This window comes from Osmerus mordax, chromosome 26 (genome assembly GCF_038355195.1).
Source record: "Osmerus mordax isolate fOsmMor3 chromosome 26, fOsmMor3.pri, whole genome shotgun sequence".
NCBI lineage: Eukaryota > Metazoa > Chordata > Actinopteri > Osmeriformes > Osmeridae > Osmerus > Osmerus mordax.
In genome coordinates this window covers 671,314-687,822 of record NC_090075.1, presented here as the reverse complement: position 1 = coordinate 687,822, position 16,509 = coordinate 671,314, and the positions used below count along the sequence as shown (strand labels likewise).

Genomic DNA, 16,509 nt, shown 5'->3' with positions numbered 1-16,509 from the left:
ACACCAGCCCAGCAAGGGGGGGGGGGGTCAGGAACAGGGAAGTAAGGGTCAAATGGGGGGGTGAGGGAGGGGAGAGGCTATGAGGAAGGGAGGGTTATGCTGAGGGGGGAGGAGTTCATAAGGTAAAGGGAACCTGGTCTGGTTACATCTCTTATTACCTGTGACTATATCAGAATATGGTAACTATAGCTATAGCATGTGGTAGATACTGAATAGTTTCTAATCTGAAAACATACATTACAACTAATTATTCATTTGTTTCATCAGAACCCAAAACAGACATTGTCCCCTCATCCAAAAATCATGTATCGGTTATGTTGTTAAAAATGTAACTGTGTGTCTGTCTCTCAGTGTGTGTGTGTCTGTCTCTCAGTGTGTGTGTGTATGTGTGTGTGTGTGAAAGGAGAGAGGCTCTGCTGGGACTAGCAGGTCTGGGGATATTCCTGGAACAACTGTGGGCTGAGTTCTGTTGGGCCCCTGGTCGCTCTACAACAACACAGGGGGTCACACTGGAACAACAGAGCGCTGGCTGGCTGGTCTCAGGGTGCTTTCTAGCAAGGCAGCCATGTTGAAATCATTCCTGGAACATGGGAACTGTTTCTCATGAAGGACAGCTCATTCACATGCCCTCACACGTGGCAAACCAAGTGATTTTGTGACATCTTCTGTGACGAGCAAGTCACCTAACCCTAACCCTACTAACTCTTACCCTAGTAACCATAACTCCGGACACCCTAACCCTAGAAACCCTAACCCTAATCTGACACAACGCTAACCCCACCTAACCCTAGTCCATCAGTCAGTAAAATCCAGGACTGACATAGCCCCTTCCCTCCCCCTCCACCCTGACTGTCTGACAGTGTGTTTCTGGCAATTTGCTCCTATTGTCCAGAACTTCCTGCTCCTATTGTCCAGTACTTCCTGGTAGTAGGTGCCTGAAGGGCTGGGCTCAGCCAACTGCAAAGGAATGCGGACAGGCCTCTAAATGACGGATATGTCTTTGGTTTTCTCAGGGTCCATTCCTGTCATTTCCACCCTGGTGTGTCTGGATCGTTTGTCCGTCCAGACAGACATGAAGACCAGAGAGCATAAAGAACTCAACTCCTGGTTGGTGGAAGTGAATCACAGTGAAAGATTCTCTCTGAGGAGAGGAGAAGAGAAGAGAGAAGGGAGGAGGAGAAGAGGAAGGTGTTCCCTCCAGCTTCCTACTTCTAGAAATGACCCCAGACCCAGATTTAGGTCATATTGCCCAAACCAGAACATCCTCATTCCTTTCCCCCGAACATCTCTCTCCCCAAAACAAGCGAATATGCTTGAGTCAGCTACACAGGCTGCAGCTGGACAGTGGCAGTGAGTCAACAAGGCCAAAAGTGATCTAAATCATGAGTAAGTAAAACAAACAGTATTATCTATGGGGCACGGTATGTTAGTTATGTTCCCCTACGGCCTGACCCAGATAATAAGGGCTGGACATGCAGACAGGCCGGCAGGCAGACAGGCAGGCAGGCAGGCAGGCAGGCAGGCAGGCAGGCAGGCAGACAGATAGAAGGCACAGTTAAGACTTCTGCTGTTGGTCTTATAAAAGCTCTCCAAGGGGGACTCTGTGAGAATTCTCTTCTGACGGTTCGGGTTAGAGGGAGAAGGCTCTCTCTCCCGCAGCTCTAAAACAGCTTTCTGTGTTTCCCCACTAAGATCTGCTCACACCCAGAAAACAGAGCCACTTCAGCAAGCGTGGAATGGCTGAACACACACACGCACACATACGCACACACACACGCACGCACGCACACACACACACACACACACACACACACACACACACACACACACACACACACACACACACACACACACACACACACACACACACACACACACACACACACACACACGCACACACACACACACACGCTGTCCAGTCCAGGGGGAGCAGGACCAGGAGCAGGGCCAGGAGGAAGCCCCACCCCAGCAGACAGAGGTCAGGAAACACTAACGTTTAGACGCAAGAACAGCAGGGGGGGGGGTCAGAGGTCGTGAGAGGGAACCAGCGACCAGCTGATAGCGTGTCGTCAAGCAGCTGATGGGGTTCACAGACAGACGGACAGGGTCCAGAGACAGAGTAAGAATTGGAGTAAGAATTTTACCATTTACCAACAGTATATATAAATATTTTGATATTTATTCATACTTTATTTTTGCCGGCCCATCTGTAGTAACCTAGCGGACCACTAGTGGGCCGCGGCCCACAGGTCAAGAAACACTGCTCTACTCAATGAAAAACCGGTTTGTACTGAATAATATTCATATGAATGCTACTAACTGCCTTGTGGGTTCCGTAACTGTTATTCAGCCTCCTCTGCAAACTGGCTTTACCATGAGCTACATCAGCACATTTTAAAGTATAGCTGTACTGAACAAGTTCCTCTAAACCCCATTTAATGTATGTGTGTTCTCAGTGAGCACAGGCGAGGCAGGCATGTGACAGGCTTCAGGGAAAGTGACTGTTCTGAACTGGAAATGAGGAAGGGCTTCTTCAGATATGAAGGGAACTTACTAATCACAACACACTCAGCTGTTTACGTCAGCACCGCGCCAGGAATGTAAACTGACAGTCCTCCAGTTAATCCTTGACTCAATCCCAGGATGCTTTGGGGGCGTAGATCAAACAGACATGTTTACAGTCCTTGGCACATTTACTCTGTCAAACTCCCAGTTCCTTGTCTTTTTTCTTTTTTTAATCAAAGCAGCTTTAGCAAGATTGAAACACTGTAGCAGAACTGCTATGACAATTGAATTTCCCCCTGGGGAAATCAACTAATTTATGAACTGACTACATATACACCACACAATCTCTCAATCAAAACATCAGCCCTGAATACCTGGAGCAGTCTCTGATGAGCTGTTAAATCCATACTCATTCCACAAAATACTTTTCCTTGTATGAGCAATATCAGAAGAGAACTATTTGGGATTGGTTATCTAGTGAAGCCAAAGCCACTGACCAGAGGTCAGTGTGACCTTCCAAAACACAGTGTTACATAACATGTGATAGAGAGAGATGGGGGGAGTAGAGAGATGGGGGGAGTAGAGAGAGATGGGGGAGTAGGGAGAGATGGGGGGAGTAGAGAGATGGGGGGAGTGGAGAGAGATGGGGGAGTAGGGAGAGATGGGGGGAGTAGGGAGAGATGGGAGAACTACTAACAGTACTAAACCTAACCAAAACCCTACCTCCCACACCCCTCTGCCCCATACTTACCCACCTTCCCTCCCCCTCCCTCACAGACCAGAGGTATTCCCATCTGAAGGGTCGAGCTGGAAGTGGGGCAGGGAGCGAGGGGGCGAGGGAGGCGCTGGGCATGTTCTCTGAAGCCCTGCGAAGGAATGCACTGTGAGGAATGCATGCGGGCAACAACAATGGTGGGAAAATATCTGCCATTTCTTATCTCGTTAAGGAATTTCAACAGTTTGACAAAATAAATTATTAAATAGGTGTATTTATTTATGTTCAAGGTGGAAGATGTCTGGGTCCAGCTGCTTATCTTTCAGGGATATTATGAAAACGTACTGCTAAGTTATCTACCGTGCAAGAATACAGTAGATTCGACTGTGTTAGACAGGACTGTGTTAGACAGGACTGTGTTAGACAGGACTACACCAAAACACGATATGGGCTGAAGGCCGGAAAGGAACATCAGTCCTGGTGAACACATGACATAAGTCAAGTCCACAAAAAGGCAAGAAAACGATTAGGAAAATAATAGATATATTTCCAGATGGGGGGGGGGGGGGGGGGGGGGGGGGGCACCTGGGGCATCGCTCATGAAGCCTCATGGTTCAGCTCCTTCATGCCACATCCCTGGAGGGGCACAGTCTACTTTGGGGAAGTTCTCTGGCCAGACCTAGGCCTAGCCTCTGACCTAGCTCCCAGCCTCTAACCCGTGCCTGTCTTGTCCCCACGGCCTAGTCCCACCCTCCAGTCCCTAATCCCATCCTCCAGTCCCTAGTCCCACCCTCCAGTCCCTAATCCCATCCTCCAGTCCCTAGTCCCACCCTCCAGTCCCTAATCCCATCCTCCAGTCCCTAGTCCCACCCTCCAGTCCCTAATCCCATCCTTCAGCCTCCACTTCTCCACATAACTTCCTTTCTTTGGAATACCACTGGGGAGGTATGTTCCTTCATGATATTATCTTTGCTCCACATGACAAGAATATCTTGAAGACATAATCTTGAAGATGAGAAGGGTGATTCTGCTATTGAATACCAGATCCTGCTTCTTCCTCCAGACATGACTGTATGAGTCATCACTTAGGAATGTTTGGTTCTTCAGAAAAGTCACAAAATACACAACATAAGATCCCAAAAGACTAGGCTATTTAAGTGTGTTTTGATTTAGCCAAGTGCTTTGTGAACGTGTCTCCAAACGACTCAATGACGTTGATCTGTAAAAAACAAACAAACAAAAAAACAACCCACAACAATAGCCTACGATACAATAAAAAATAAAAAAAAGTCACGAACGTTTTTCGCGGCACAGTCACCTGAGCTGCCGAGCAGAAACAGGCTCGCGTGCTATCACTTGATTGTTTTTGGCTGGCGCTGTTCTGTCCCTGTTAGCATTCACGTACGCTAAAGGAAGGAAGGCGACACGCTAGCCTAGCTAGCAGGCTGGGGACTGGAACCACTCACCATGCGAACAGCTTCTTCCAGGAAGATAGTTTTACTTTAGTTCATACCGTGCTGGGTCTACAGGTATGAAGGCCCACTTAACAGAATGTTAAAAATCTCGCCAACTTCCACAGACGTCAGGAATCTAGCCTCGCAAATGCCATCTATGAGGCAGGCACTTTAAAAGTTGCTTTTGGATGGTGCTGTAGGCACTGTGCAAGACTGGCTGGCACACTATGAAGAATACACGTGGACAAGCCTCTGCATCTGACAGGAAACAGAAATAATCTTATCTTTTGGCAGGTTTCTCCCAAGAGAGCAATAAGTTACAAACTAGTTGCATTTACTGATTAGAATTTATCATCCAGAGACAAAGTATCTATGCTCTGTACATATTCAGTACTAGTAACATGCAGGTATGTTGCACTAAGGTACCTGTAACAGGTAGGTACTTTGTGGAAATGGTACTGAAGATGGTTGTGCTTTAGCAGTGAATGAGGATGTAACAGCGCCACCTGCTGGTCCTCTTATGAATCAAACTATCCAGCTGGTTCTTTCCCTCCAAAACAGGATCTGTTCAAAAGGGCTATTAAAGCAGCCCCTTGCTGATTGTTGATCAAACGTTCAAGCCCCTTGAATAACCCTGACAGGACTCAGTTACAGATTGTCTGCTTCTTTACATTTACATTACATTTAGCAGACACTCTTATCCAGAGCGACTTACAGTAAGTACAGGGACATTCCCCCCCGAGGCAAGTAGGGTGAAGTGCCTTGCCCAAGGACACGTCCTTTGGGTCTAATTAATATCCCGACTCCCTAACCTCTCAGCCATCTGACCCCATTTAGTTTACGGGACAGTCGGCGCTCCAAACCAGGCCTTCCCTGGTCCTGCCTTGCTGCCTCGCTGAAGGCCCCTCGGAAGAATCTACACAAATCAAAACCTTCTCCTTCTCTGAGGAGAGTTCATGTCTCTGCTGCCAAATTCCTGACTCCTGTTACTGGCCTCACAGTGACGGTAACCACGGTTACAAAATACAGATCTTAAAAAAATATATAAAAAAATACGAGGGGCCGAGAGGTTGGCCTGACATCTCTCCAGAAGTCTCCAATCACACACCAGGATGGAATCAGGAAACGCAACAACACATTCTTTAAGAAATTGGATTTCTGAATATATTTATATATAAAATATTCTTTATTTCGCATTCCAACACCCAGTCCCTCATGTCCCATATCTGGACATCAGTAAAACACACACACGCACACAGGCAATCAGCATGCCTACAGTTTAGCATTCCACATGGATGATATTAACATTCCACCAGCTTTCTCATGATGAACCACTGAGGGGTGAGGGAGGGGAGAAAGAAGGAGGAGGGTTGAAGGAAGGAGGACAGGGATGAGAGAGGGAGGAGGAGGGGAGGGAGGAGGAGGGGAGGGAGGAGAAGGAGGGGAGGGAGGAGAGGGAGGAGGAGGGAGGAGAGGGAGGAGAGGGAGGAGGAGGGAGGGGAGGGAGGGAGGAGGGGTGAGGGAAGGAGGACAGGGAGGAGGGGAGGGAGGAGAGGGGGGAGGGAGGGGAGGGGAGGGAGGAGGAGGGGAGGGAGGAGAAGGAGCAGGGGTGAGGGAAGGAGGACAGGGATGAGAGAGGGAGGAGGTCATGACAGACTGGTACAGTGCTCACCTTCCTCCATCAGGACTTGGTTACACCAGGAGGAGAGGAGGGGCTGGACAGACACACACACACTCCTCAGACAGGCCTCCATGCTCCACTACCAGTCACAGGCCTCCATGCTCCACTACCAGTCATCCATCCTGGCAGGACCCAGCCCCCGCTGCAGAAGAGCTGGGTGGAGGAGAGGCTGCCGAGGACGTGCCCATAACCTCCTCAGGTCCAGTCCTTCACTTCATGTTCACTTCCTGTTCACTTCCTGCTTCCTGTCGGGCTGGGCGTAGCGGAGGAGGGTGCGGGCGCTGTCGTCCTTCAGACCCTGGATGTGTGCGTCGAGCTGCAGCAGGAGCTGCTGGGAGCGCTCCTCCTCATCCTCCAGGAAGCGGGACGCCACTGCCTCCACCGGGGAGGCGGCACAGCGCCCCTACAGGACGGGAGGGAAACCGTCAACACACAAACACACTACTTACTATGTTTAGTCATTATTATTGTGTGGCATGTAGACATTGTTAGGCCAGACTACATGACCAGGGTTAGGTTAGCCACGTGTGAGGGCAGGTGAGGACTGAGGTGTGAGGGCAGGTGAGGACTGAGGTGTGAGGACAGGTGAGGACTGAGGTGTGAGGACAGGTGAGGACTGAGGTGTGAGGACAGGTGAGGACTGAGGTGTGAGGACAGGTGAGGACTGAGGTGTGAGGGCAGGTGAGGACTGAGGTGTGAGGGCAGGTGAGGACTGAGGTGTGAGGACAGGTGAGGACTGAGGTGTGAGGACAGGTGAGGACTGAGGTGTGAGGACAGGTGAGGACTGAGGTGTGAGGACAGGTGAGGACTGAGGTGTGAGGACAGGTGAGGACTGAGGTGTGAGGGAAGGTGAGGACTGAGGTGTGAGGGCAGGTGATGACTGAGGTGTGAGGGCAGGTGAGGACTGAGGTGTGAGGGCAGGTGAGGACTGAGGTGTTGGCATGGGTAGGACCCAGTCTCACCATGGGGAACACCTCCTCACTGGCCAGCAGGTGAAGGGCTTCCTCTGAGCTGGAACACTGAGCCTCTCGAGCAGCACCAAGACCAGCACCAGCACCAGGAGAGGATCCACTAGGAGCAGTTTGGAGCTTTGATCCATCCCGTTTGTGTTGCCTCACCTCTGAGGAGCTGGAGGAGGAGGCAGAGGAGGAGTTCTGCTGCTGGGAGGAGTGGGAGAGGTTCTCCAGCTGTCTGTACAGCCTGTGGATGTCCTCCTGCCTGGACGAGACAACACCACTAGGCTGACCACACCTCTCTGTATGTGTGTGTGACTCTGTATGTATGTGTGTGGGTGTACCTGTCCAGAGTGGGGGCAGCGTGGCCGGGCCTGGCAGGGCCGTGAAGCAGGGCTCTCTGGTACTTGTCCTGCCAGGTCTGAGCGCTGGCCTCCAGCCTCGCCCCGGCCGCCGCCAGCCCCTCTCTCAGCTGCTGGTTCTCCTGCTCCAGACTGGCCAGAGACGACACATAGCTCTCCCTCAGAGAGCCCAGAGAACACTCGTCCTTCTGAGGGGGGAGGAGGAGGGGGGAGGAGGGGGTGGAGGGTAGGAGGAGTCAGGGAGAGTCCTCCTACCCTGACATCAAGGCGAGGGACAAACCAATTCAAGACGATCCAGACTAAGTGAAATCATGTTCTGTTCTGTCAAGACTTAAACAGGAAGCAGAGACCTGGGGCGAGCGCTTCTCCACCCTCTCCAGGAGGTCGTTCAGATGCTGGTTCTCAATCTTTAACGTCTCCAGCTGCACCCGAGTCACCTGGCCAGCCCAGAGGGAACACACACACAAGTTTGTTTTTCTATCCTAGTGGGGCCCGAGCATTCACTTCCATTCAAAATTGTATCTCTAACAAGTTTTTCCTGTGTCACTATACTTGTGAGGACATTTGGTCACCACAAGGGTAGTTCATCAATACCAGACACACACACCCCCCTCAGGAGAGCGTCCCCCTACCTTCAGCTCTGCAGCGCGCCTCTCCGCCCGCTCCACCTCTCCTCTCAGCTGCCGCTCCATGCTGGAGGCGGAGCCACTGAGCGTGGCGATGGTGATGTCACGCAGGTGCAGCTCATTGGTCAGCTGGGACACCTCCTTCCTCATGCCCTCCACCTGGCCGCTCCGAGTTTGCTCCGCCCGCAGGAGGTCCTCCCTCAGCTGCACACAGGAAGTCAGGGACAGGAAGTCAGGGACAGGAAGTCAGGGACAGGAAGTCAGCTTCTAGTGTTTCAGAGCTGCTTTTCCTCCACTTCTTTCTCTCCCATCCTCTCTCTCTGCATGTCTTCCCCTCTCTCTCCCCCTCTCCCCCTCCCTCCCTCTCTCCCCCTCTCTCCCCCTCCCTCCCTCCCTCTCTCCTTCTCTCCCTCCCTCCCTCCCTCCCTCCCTCTCACCTTCCTGACCTCCTGCGCTGAGTGGAGGACATCTTCTCCAGCCAGCCTGTGGTCCTGCTCCCTCCTGGTCATCTCTCCTCTCTGCTTGCTCAGGGTCTCCACTCTGACAGGAACACTCATAATATATTTTACAATTTCATAACATCCAGTACACTACTACTCTAACTGTCCGAGTCAGTACAGAGCTGACTCTACCTGTCTGAGTCAGTACAGAGGTGACTCTACCTGTCTCGCAGGCGGCCCAGCTCAGCGCGGAGGTGACCCTCACAGGCGCGGGCGGCGAGCAGCTGGGTGGACGTCAGCTCCAGGTCCTGACGGAGCGTCCCTACCCCCGGACACGTCCCCTGGGCCCCGAGGCAGTCCTCCAGGGCCCTGCACACACACACACACACACACACACAGGAAACCCACACAGGGGACGCCAATGATGGAAACACTCTCCACACGTCATTCTGAATGCAATACAACTCCTGCCAGCTCTGATGAGATGGTAACAGGCCCAGCCCCTGGACCTGCACCCACCTGATGGTGAGTTCTTTGGCATGCAGGTCGTGGGTGAGCCTCGACACCTCACTGCGTAGCTGCTGGAGCTGCAGGCTGGGGCCCTGGGGGACCAGGGGGCCACGCTGACCCTCCTTCTCCTCCGAACACACCTGGATGTAGAGCACGGTTACCACACGACCAACATATCAACCAATCAACATATCCATCATGCACAGAAATGAACCCTCCAACAAGACACACATCCAACCTGCTCACATGCCAGCTGCCCTGCTTGGTCTGTTTCCATCACACCTCGTTCCAAAACTCCTCCCACCATTCTAATCCTGTCTAACCTTGAGTCTAACATACCGGCAGCCAATAATAACATCCCATAATAAACAATGACATCATCCTGAGAGCTGTATCTGGCAGCGGCTGTCCCAGCCCTCCCACCAGCTCTGCCCTCCCACCAGCTCTGCAAGCCCTACACTGGGCCCCCACCTCTCTCCCCTGCCTGCCCACCAGCCCCCAAGCTGGGTCCTACCCTGCTGCCCTCCCTCCGGCCGGGTCCTACCCTGCTGCCCTCCCTCCGGCCGGGTCCTACCCTGCTGCCCTCCCTCCGACTGGGTCTTACCCTGCTGCCCTCCCTCCGACTGGGTCTTACCCTGCTGCCCTCCCTCCGGCTGGGTCCTACCCTGCTGCCCTCCCTCCAGCTGGGTCCTACCCTGCTGCCCTCCCCCCAGGGCTCTCCTTCCTGCAGGAGGCGCAGGCGCTCCAGCTCCAGCTCCTGGCCGTGCAGCGTGTCCTGGGCTCTCTGCAGCTGGCCCCGCAGACGCTCCACCTCCACCCTGCTGGCCGCCTCCTGCAGCCAAGGGGTCTGGGCCTGGCAGGATGCACACACACAAATACTCTTTGTTTAAGATGTGTTGTTGTGATATTATATAAAATAAGTTGGACATCCTACATGCATGTTTTCCCCGTCACCTTGCTGTTGGAGCTCTGCTCAGTCTTCCTCTGGGCCTCCAGCCTGGAGACTAGCTTCTGGAGCTGAGCTCTCTCCAGCACCCACTGGGCCGAGCGCCCACGGAACTCCTGCACAACACATCAGGAGCAGCCCTCAGTCAGCCACCAGGGGGAGCTACCAGCCAGCTCCATGACTGCAGCACATCAACACTGGTTAAACACATCAGTAGAAGTGTGGAGGTTCGTAGAGATGTGCTGCACCTCCAGCTTGCCGTTGAGGCGGGCGACCTCAGAGCCGTTGTCCCTGGCTCCCTGGAGAGACGCCTTCTGCTGTTTGCTCTGGAGCTTCTGGTAGCTGCGCTTTAGTTTAGACAACTGTGGTGAGAGAAGAGAGGCACAGCAGGGTGGAGGGGTGAAACGTGGAGAAGTAAGTCTGGACATGAGATGAATTTGGCTACAATATGGATTTTTGTACTACAACTGAGTAGAGAGGCTGCAGTAGTGAAAGTATAAGTTTCACGTTTTTACAAAACTTTTTTTTTTTTTTTTTCAACCTTTCAAAAAATAAAATTGTAATTGGTCAACCTTTTTTCAACCCCCCTCTCTCACTCTCTCACCCCCTCTCTCTCTCCCCCTCTCTTTCTCTCCCTCTCTCTCATGGGTCTTGACTGGGCACCTCATCTTGGAAGTGCAGAAGTTGCTCCTCGTACTTGGCGACTGTCTCCTGTCTCCCAGCCTGGACCTCCAGCAGATCCCTGCGGAGCGAGACCACCTGTGGACACGCAGGGACGATTCAGACACACGGACATTCATCTGTTCTGTTTTGGATATTTTGGGGGCATTTTTCATACAGACAGTTTTAAGTGAAGTGTGACAGTAAGGAGAGAGAGACAGACAGAGAAACAGAGAGAGAGAGAGAGAGAGACAGAGAGCGAGTGAGAGAGTGAGAGAGAGACAGAGAGAGGGTGAGAGAGAGGGTGAGAGAGAGACAGAGAGAGAGGGTGAGAGAGAGAGAGGGTGAGAGAGAGAGAGGGTGAGAGAGAGGGTGAGCGAGAAGGTGAGAGAGAGAGACAGAGAGAGGGTGAGAGAGAGACAGAGAGAGGGTGAGAGAGAGACAGAGAGAGGGTGAGAGAGAGACAGAGAGACCGAGGAAGACATGCAGCAAAGGGCCCAGGCCGGTTCACTTAGAGACCACACTCTACAGGAACATGAACAGTCATGCAGGGTTGTCCCCCCGTCACCCCGTTTCTGTCAGGCTTCAATCATGAAGGGACCCGATGTTCTCAAAATACAAACCAAGTGCAAATTCACAAAGTACTCCAAAATAACTTCTATAAATTCATTCATCCAGTAAGTCTCTAAACAACAGTGTGCTGCGTTATCAGTTTGTTTAAGCATTTGCATTAAATGCATACTATTAGTGTGCTTCCATGAAAATATTTCATCCATCCATGTTCAAGAGCGCCACACACATTTAGTTGATGGATATGGGCCAGATCCCATGCAGGAAGCCGCTTGCTTCACAGCGTGTTCACCTGCTGTCGTCTCTTCTCCACTACCTCTCGCAACATCCGAAACCCTGTTCCCTGGAGGTCTAACAGGGACACCACCGCCTGCCTCACTCTCAACATCTCACAGGACCATGGAGAGATACGGACAAGACAACATCACTGTTGACATTGTAAATCAAAGTGAAACGTAGAGCCTACATTTTACGAATGCACCAGAGATCATTGTACCTCTGAGTTCCGCTGGTCTAGAAGAGTTTTGGACGACAGCAGTTCCTGCTCGCCTCTCTGCAGACGCAACTCCATGGCCTGAATCTCAGCCTCCCACTCATTCTTCTTGTTGTTGACCATGATGTCTATCTGTTTCATCAACTCTTGCAGCTCCGGCTCGCACGACGACAGCACTGAGCTATCACAGGGAGCAAGACAAAACAAGACGAGATTTCACCTAGACACGACCTGTGTTATTTAGCTAACGCGGCCAATGATACTAGCTAGCTACTTTACCTGCAATCAATTAGTTAGACTAGCTAGTAACTACAATTCTGTCATTAACTCATTTACTTACCCAACTTCATGGTCTTGCAGTGACCCCAAAAAGGCCCGTTCCATCTCAGAACCTTAGAAAATGTGTCCTCAACGACTTTCTAATTGTTATTGTGAGCTAGCTCTCTAACGTTAGCTAACTTGTAAGACACAGGTTTTAAGCTATCCACCTGGGACCATTGGAAAGTACTGATATTGTACGTAACTTACATGTCTAGCCAGAAGATATCTAACGTAACATTTCACACACAGTATTGCTTGTTAGTTATGTAGTTACCACAGCTACCTGACGGCTTGGTTAGCATCTGTGAGACTTGACTGGTGTTTACAGTTCTACCGCTCAACAGCAGTGCGCACAGCATTATGGGACTTATCATACAGAACTTTGTAGACTCTGTTTCAAGAGAACAGACGTCTAAAATATAAATGAACGCTCAGAACAGTGTAGAGATAAGTGATCAAATATCTAACTAATTATGGATGTTACATTACAATTACTGTTACATAGTGGAATAAATCGTTAGTAATCAAATAACGTTTCCCTTTTAAGATTTATAAACCCGTAAAATACCACTATGTGCACGTGGCTCGTTGGTCTAGGGGTATGATTCTCGCTTCGGGTGCGAGAGGTCCCGGGTTCAAATCCCGGACGAGCCCAAATTTTCATTTTGAACCATCTTAAACGGAGATGGAGGACAAAACGTATTATTACCCGACAAAAAAAACAATATTTGTGGCCCAACGTAATGTGGATTTGATATTACTACGCCTCGTGTTTGCCTGTAGTAATTTGGGTTTCCTGAGGATGGCAGTATGTAAGCTGTCCTTTATATTGTCTTATCAAGCCAATATTATCAAGTTGACTTAGTTAGCTGAACGCTTGGTATGAAATACACACAAATCGTTTATCACTATCATTACAAGTTTATTCAGAAGGACTGGAACAACAGGCACAAAACATTAAATAGCCAAAATGCTATCTTTAATTGTTGTCGCTTCTGTTTATTTTGCACACACATCAGTGCCCACTCTCCATCGCACCCCCTTCCTTTTCCCTTTCTCCACCTGTCCCCTGTCAAACAAACAAAAGCCCTCAGCTACCAGCCAGTGAGCCAGCGAAGCCGAGCCCTCGACCCCCCTCCGTGCCTGGGGGGGTCAGAGGACTGTCTCTGGCCGTCTCCTGCGACGGCACAGCTGTTGTGCCGGTTGGGCTCGCCCTGGGAGGAGAGGAGCGGAGCGACAGCGCTGTCCCGCCCCCACAACACAGACGCTTTAAACAGGAGGGAGGCAGAACAGCGGGCCACTTCCCTGTCTCTGTGTTCCCTGTGTGTAAACCGGCTGATAACTCGCGTCTTTGGAGTAGATCTGCATTGGCACCAACCGTAGCCCAGGAATCGCTTTTTATTGTAAGTACTGGATATCAGCTTTGTTTGATTATCAGTTATATTTCTGTTAGACTGTTAATTTTGTTAGACTGTAATTGAGATTGAAATGATTAAAGTGATTGTATATTACTGGAAGTCAAGTGCTAGTTCTCAAATAATTGATTTTCAAACACTCTAGTCCTACATAGTATTGGCTTAAATACATTTTAAACTTAGGCTTTAAAAATAGCTTGAACTTAAGACTAACATCAAATAATAGCCATAGAAGGCATCTAAGATTTATTTAAAAACATTCATTAAGGATTCTTTATAGAGTTGACTGGAGAGAACTTCAGTCACTTCTCTTTTCATAATATAACGCTTCTCTTTTTTACCATGTATTATTGTCATTGTTCTCAAACACTGATTCTCACTGTCAGATGTCTTTTGTTCTGATTGTCTCTATAGAGAAGTTACCTTCCAACCTGTCAACCGCCTGGTTCCTGTTTAAAGACCCAATCACACGATCCCCTTCCAGGTCAGCTGACAGGAAGAGTCTCCGTTCTGCCAGGTCATCTTCGTCCTCCCCACTCCAGCAACCCTAGCCAGGGGTCCAGTGCTGCAGCCCAGGTTCTCCCCCGAGGGTTCTCCCCTTCAACGTTCTCTGCAGGGTTCTCCAGGTTCCCCCCAGCTCTCCCCAGCCATGGTTCTGTGCGAGGACGGGGATTGCGGCGTGTGCCTGCAGCGCTTCTCCCGTCAGGAGCGCATCCCCAGGGTGCTCCACTGCAGACACACCTTCTGCGCAGCGTGCCTGGAGACCATGTCTCAGGTCAAGAGCGGCATGGTGACGGTGGTCTGCCCGATGTGCCGACAGATGACCTGCGTGGGCCGAGGACGCACCCTCAGCGAGGCTCTCTGGGTCGACAGCAGACTGTGGGAGCAGATACCAGAGAAGCCAGAGGGAGAGGAGGAGGGAGAAGCGGAGGGGGCGGGGGGCAAAGAAGAGAAGGCGGAGGCCAGTGGACAGACACAGCGCTCCTCACAGGCAGAATGGTGAGTGCTGTTTTGTTGTTGTGTGTAGGTGGTGTGCATGCAGGGATGTTTTTATTGTGAAACTTCAGACAGCCCAGCCTCTCTTCAGCGCGTGCACTGTGTGGACATCGCATGACACCGTAGCACATCATAACACATGAACACATCTCTTTGCCTCCTCTCACAGCCCCTCCTCGAAGCACTCGAGGACCAAGCTGAAGTTTCCAGGCTTCCTGAGGAGCTTCAGTCTGAATAAGCCTCAGGAGAGGATCGTGCCCGGGGGCAGCGTGTACGTGCCAATCACTCACATCTTCCTCTATCTCTGTCACATTGTACAGCTCGTTATGTGAGGCTGCAGCTCATATGTTGCAAAACCGAGAGAGATGTTTCATCATGAGAATGTAAACCATACTGTATCTGCTGAGTGACATGGAAAACACCTTGAGAAATCACACAAGTGACTAAGACGGAGTTTAGCTGCAATCTCTCTTTGTTTCTTCACTCACCTACTGTTTATCATCTTCTGTTTACCACCTCACCCTCATCATCACTGTACAACAGTTAGGTCACAAGACATTCACATTTATTTTACCTTCATTTATTGATAAATGTACTGCATTGAACTGGGTAGTCACTTGCCAGTTGCTGTGTTTGGTACAATAACATTGTGTTTGTTTGGTTTCACAGGGAGATGAAATCTTGGAGAAGGCTTTCAACGGAAGACACTTTCTAGAAAGGAAACCGACACCAGCGGAGTTCCTCGTTATGCTTACACCCCCGCATGCACATGCCCTTCCGGAAGAGAACCCTTGTCTGGTGTTGTCTTCCTGGTGAAACTCAGTCAGCCCTGACCCTCCAGGACAGCTCTGGGGACCAGGAAAACAGGGCCCTCTCTGGGAGTCTGGGCCAGCCGGCAGCCCTGTCAGGAGGCAGTGAAACCAGCCCAGTAACCTTGTTTCTCCAGTAGATATTTCAACCTTAATTCCTTGCAGCTGGTACTCTGGGATTTGGTTCAGCTGTCCCAACAGAGCAGTGCCTCAGAAGACTGGGCCTTCCCACCCAACAGATGGCCTTCTAAAGATGTCTCCCTCCCCATCCTCCATCCCTCCCCACAACCTCAATCGTTTGCAAGACGGCTATTTAATTTATTGTCAGCTTTGTATTTATGCCCACTGTATTTAAGCCCACGTTTATTATTGATTAAAAAAATAATTTGAAAGAATTCAACTTCTCTTTGTGTTGTCGTTTACCCTCCTCAGTTAACGTATTTGATTGTGACTTCATCACGCATTGCACAGTTCACCTGTCCCTTCACGAAACCATTAGAATCGGCATCCATCTGGCATCGGAAGCTATAGTCTATGTCCTGATAGTTATAAGAACCTAAAACACCGAACACACACACAAAACAATTAGATTAATTTCTCTATTCAAATGCGGAGCTAATTGTGTCACATGTGAGGAAAGAGCCGAGCATATTTTAATGTGTTTTGTTTTCAGAAGCAGCGAACCCAGAAAAGCTAATCGACTTCTTGCCTCACCAGCCAGGCGTCGTTTCCAAATCCCTCACGACACATTTCACATTAAAGCGGCAGAGAAAATACAAGTGAGACAAGTGGGGGATTTCTCAACGCTGTAACACGGTCAAGATTACTTAGGTGGGTTTGAATCAGAACAATAACCAGCCACAAAGGACTCGTTCACCCATGTTAAGTGGATTATGAGCTCTTTTCACTGAGCATCTGCCCAGTGCTACACGTTTGGAGATATTAGACCAGTGAGCAGGATCATCCGTCCATGCAAATGGGATAGCTCCAATTGTGTTAATGACGACTATTCCTACATGTAAACAAACACCCTTCAGGACTAGCGCTGGTCAC

At 50.4% G+C, this 16,509-nt stretch overlaps 2 protein-coding genes and 1 non-coding gene across 7 annotated transcripts; 2 read left to right on the top strand and 1 right to left on the bottom strand.

The window, feature by feature from the left end:
- Positions 1–6,251: 6,251 nt before the first annotated feature.
- On the bottom strand, positions 6,252–12,502 carry cep63 (centrosomal protein 63). Of its 5 annotated transcripts, none has more exons than XM_067229916.1 (15): positions 12,256–12,502; positions 11,919–12,096; positions 11,715–11,810; positions 10,856–10,951; positions 10,441–10,554; positions 10,201–10,308; positions 9,941–10,099; positions 9,256–9,386; positions 8,959–9,105; positions 8,734–8,836; positions 8,303–8,500; positions 8,021–8,107; positions 7,653–7,858; positions 7,318–7,573; positions 6,252–6,758 (listed from the first exon to the last, which is right to left on the bottom strand). In XM_067229916.1, exons 1-15 carry the CDS (start codon positions 12,297–12,299, stop codon positions 6,576–6,578), a joined length of 2,106 nt encoding a protein of 701 aa, XP_067086017.1. In that variant the 5' UTR covers positions 12,300–12,502; the 3' UTR covers positions 6,252–6,575. The 5 variants fall into 5 exon arrangements, with proteins under 5 accessions (XP_067086017.1, XP_067086019.1, XP_067086018.1 ...); XM_067229918.1 differs by having other exon boundaries at positions 7,318–7,483; XM_067229917.1 differs by having other exon boundaries at positions 8,743–8,836.
- Positions 12,503–12,818: 316 nt separating this feature from the next.
- trnap-cgg (transfer RNA proline (anticodon CGG)) lies at positions 12,819–12,890 on the top strand. Its single transcript has one exon. It is a non-coding gene; the product is annotated as a tRNA-Pro (tRNA).
- A 667-nt stretch (positions 12,891–13,557) lies between these two features.
- On the top strand, positions 13,558–15,851 carry im:7152348 (uncharacterized protein LOC559250 homolog). Its single transcript, XM_067230042.1, has 4 exons — positions 13,558–13,639; positions 14,066–14,650; positions 14,817–14,918; positions 15,317–15,851. The coding sequence occupies exons 2-4, from the start codon at positions 14,301–14,303 to the stop codon at positions 15,360–15,362; spliced, it is 498 nt and encodes a 165-aa protein (XP_067086143.1). The 5' UTR covers positions 13,558–13,639; positions 14,066–14,300; the 3' UTR covers positions 15,363–15,851.
- The last annotated feature ends 658 nt before the right edge of the window (positions 15,852–16,509 follow it).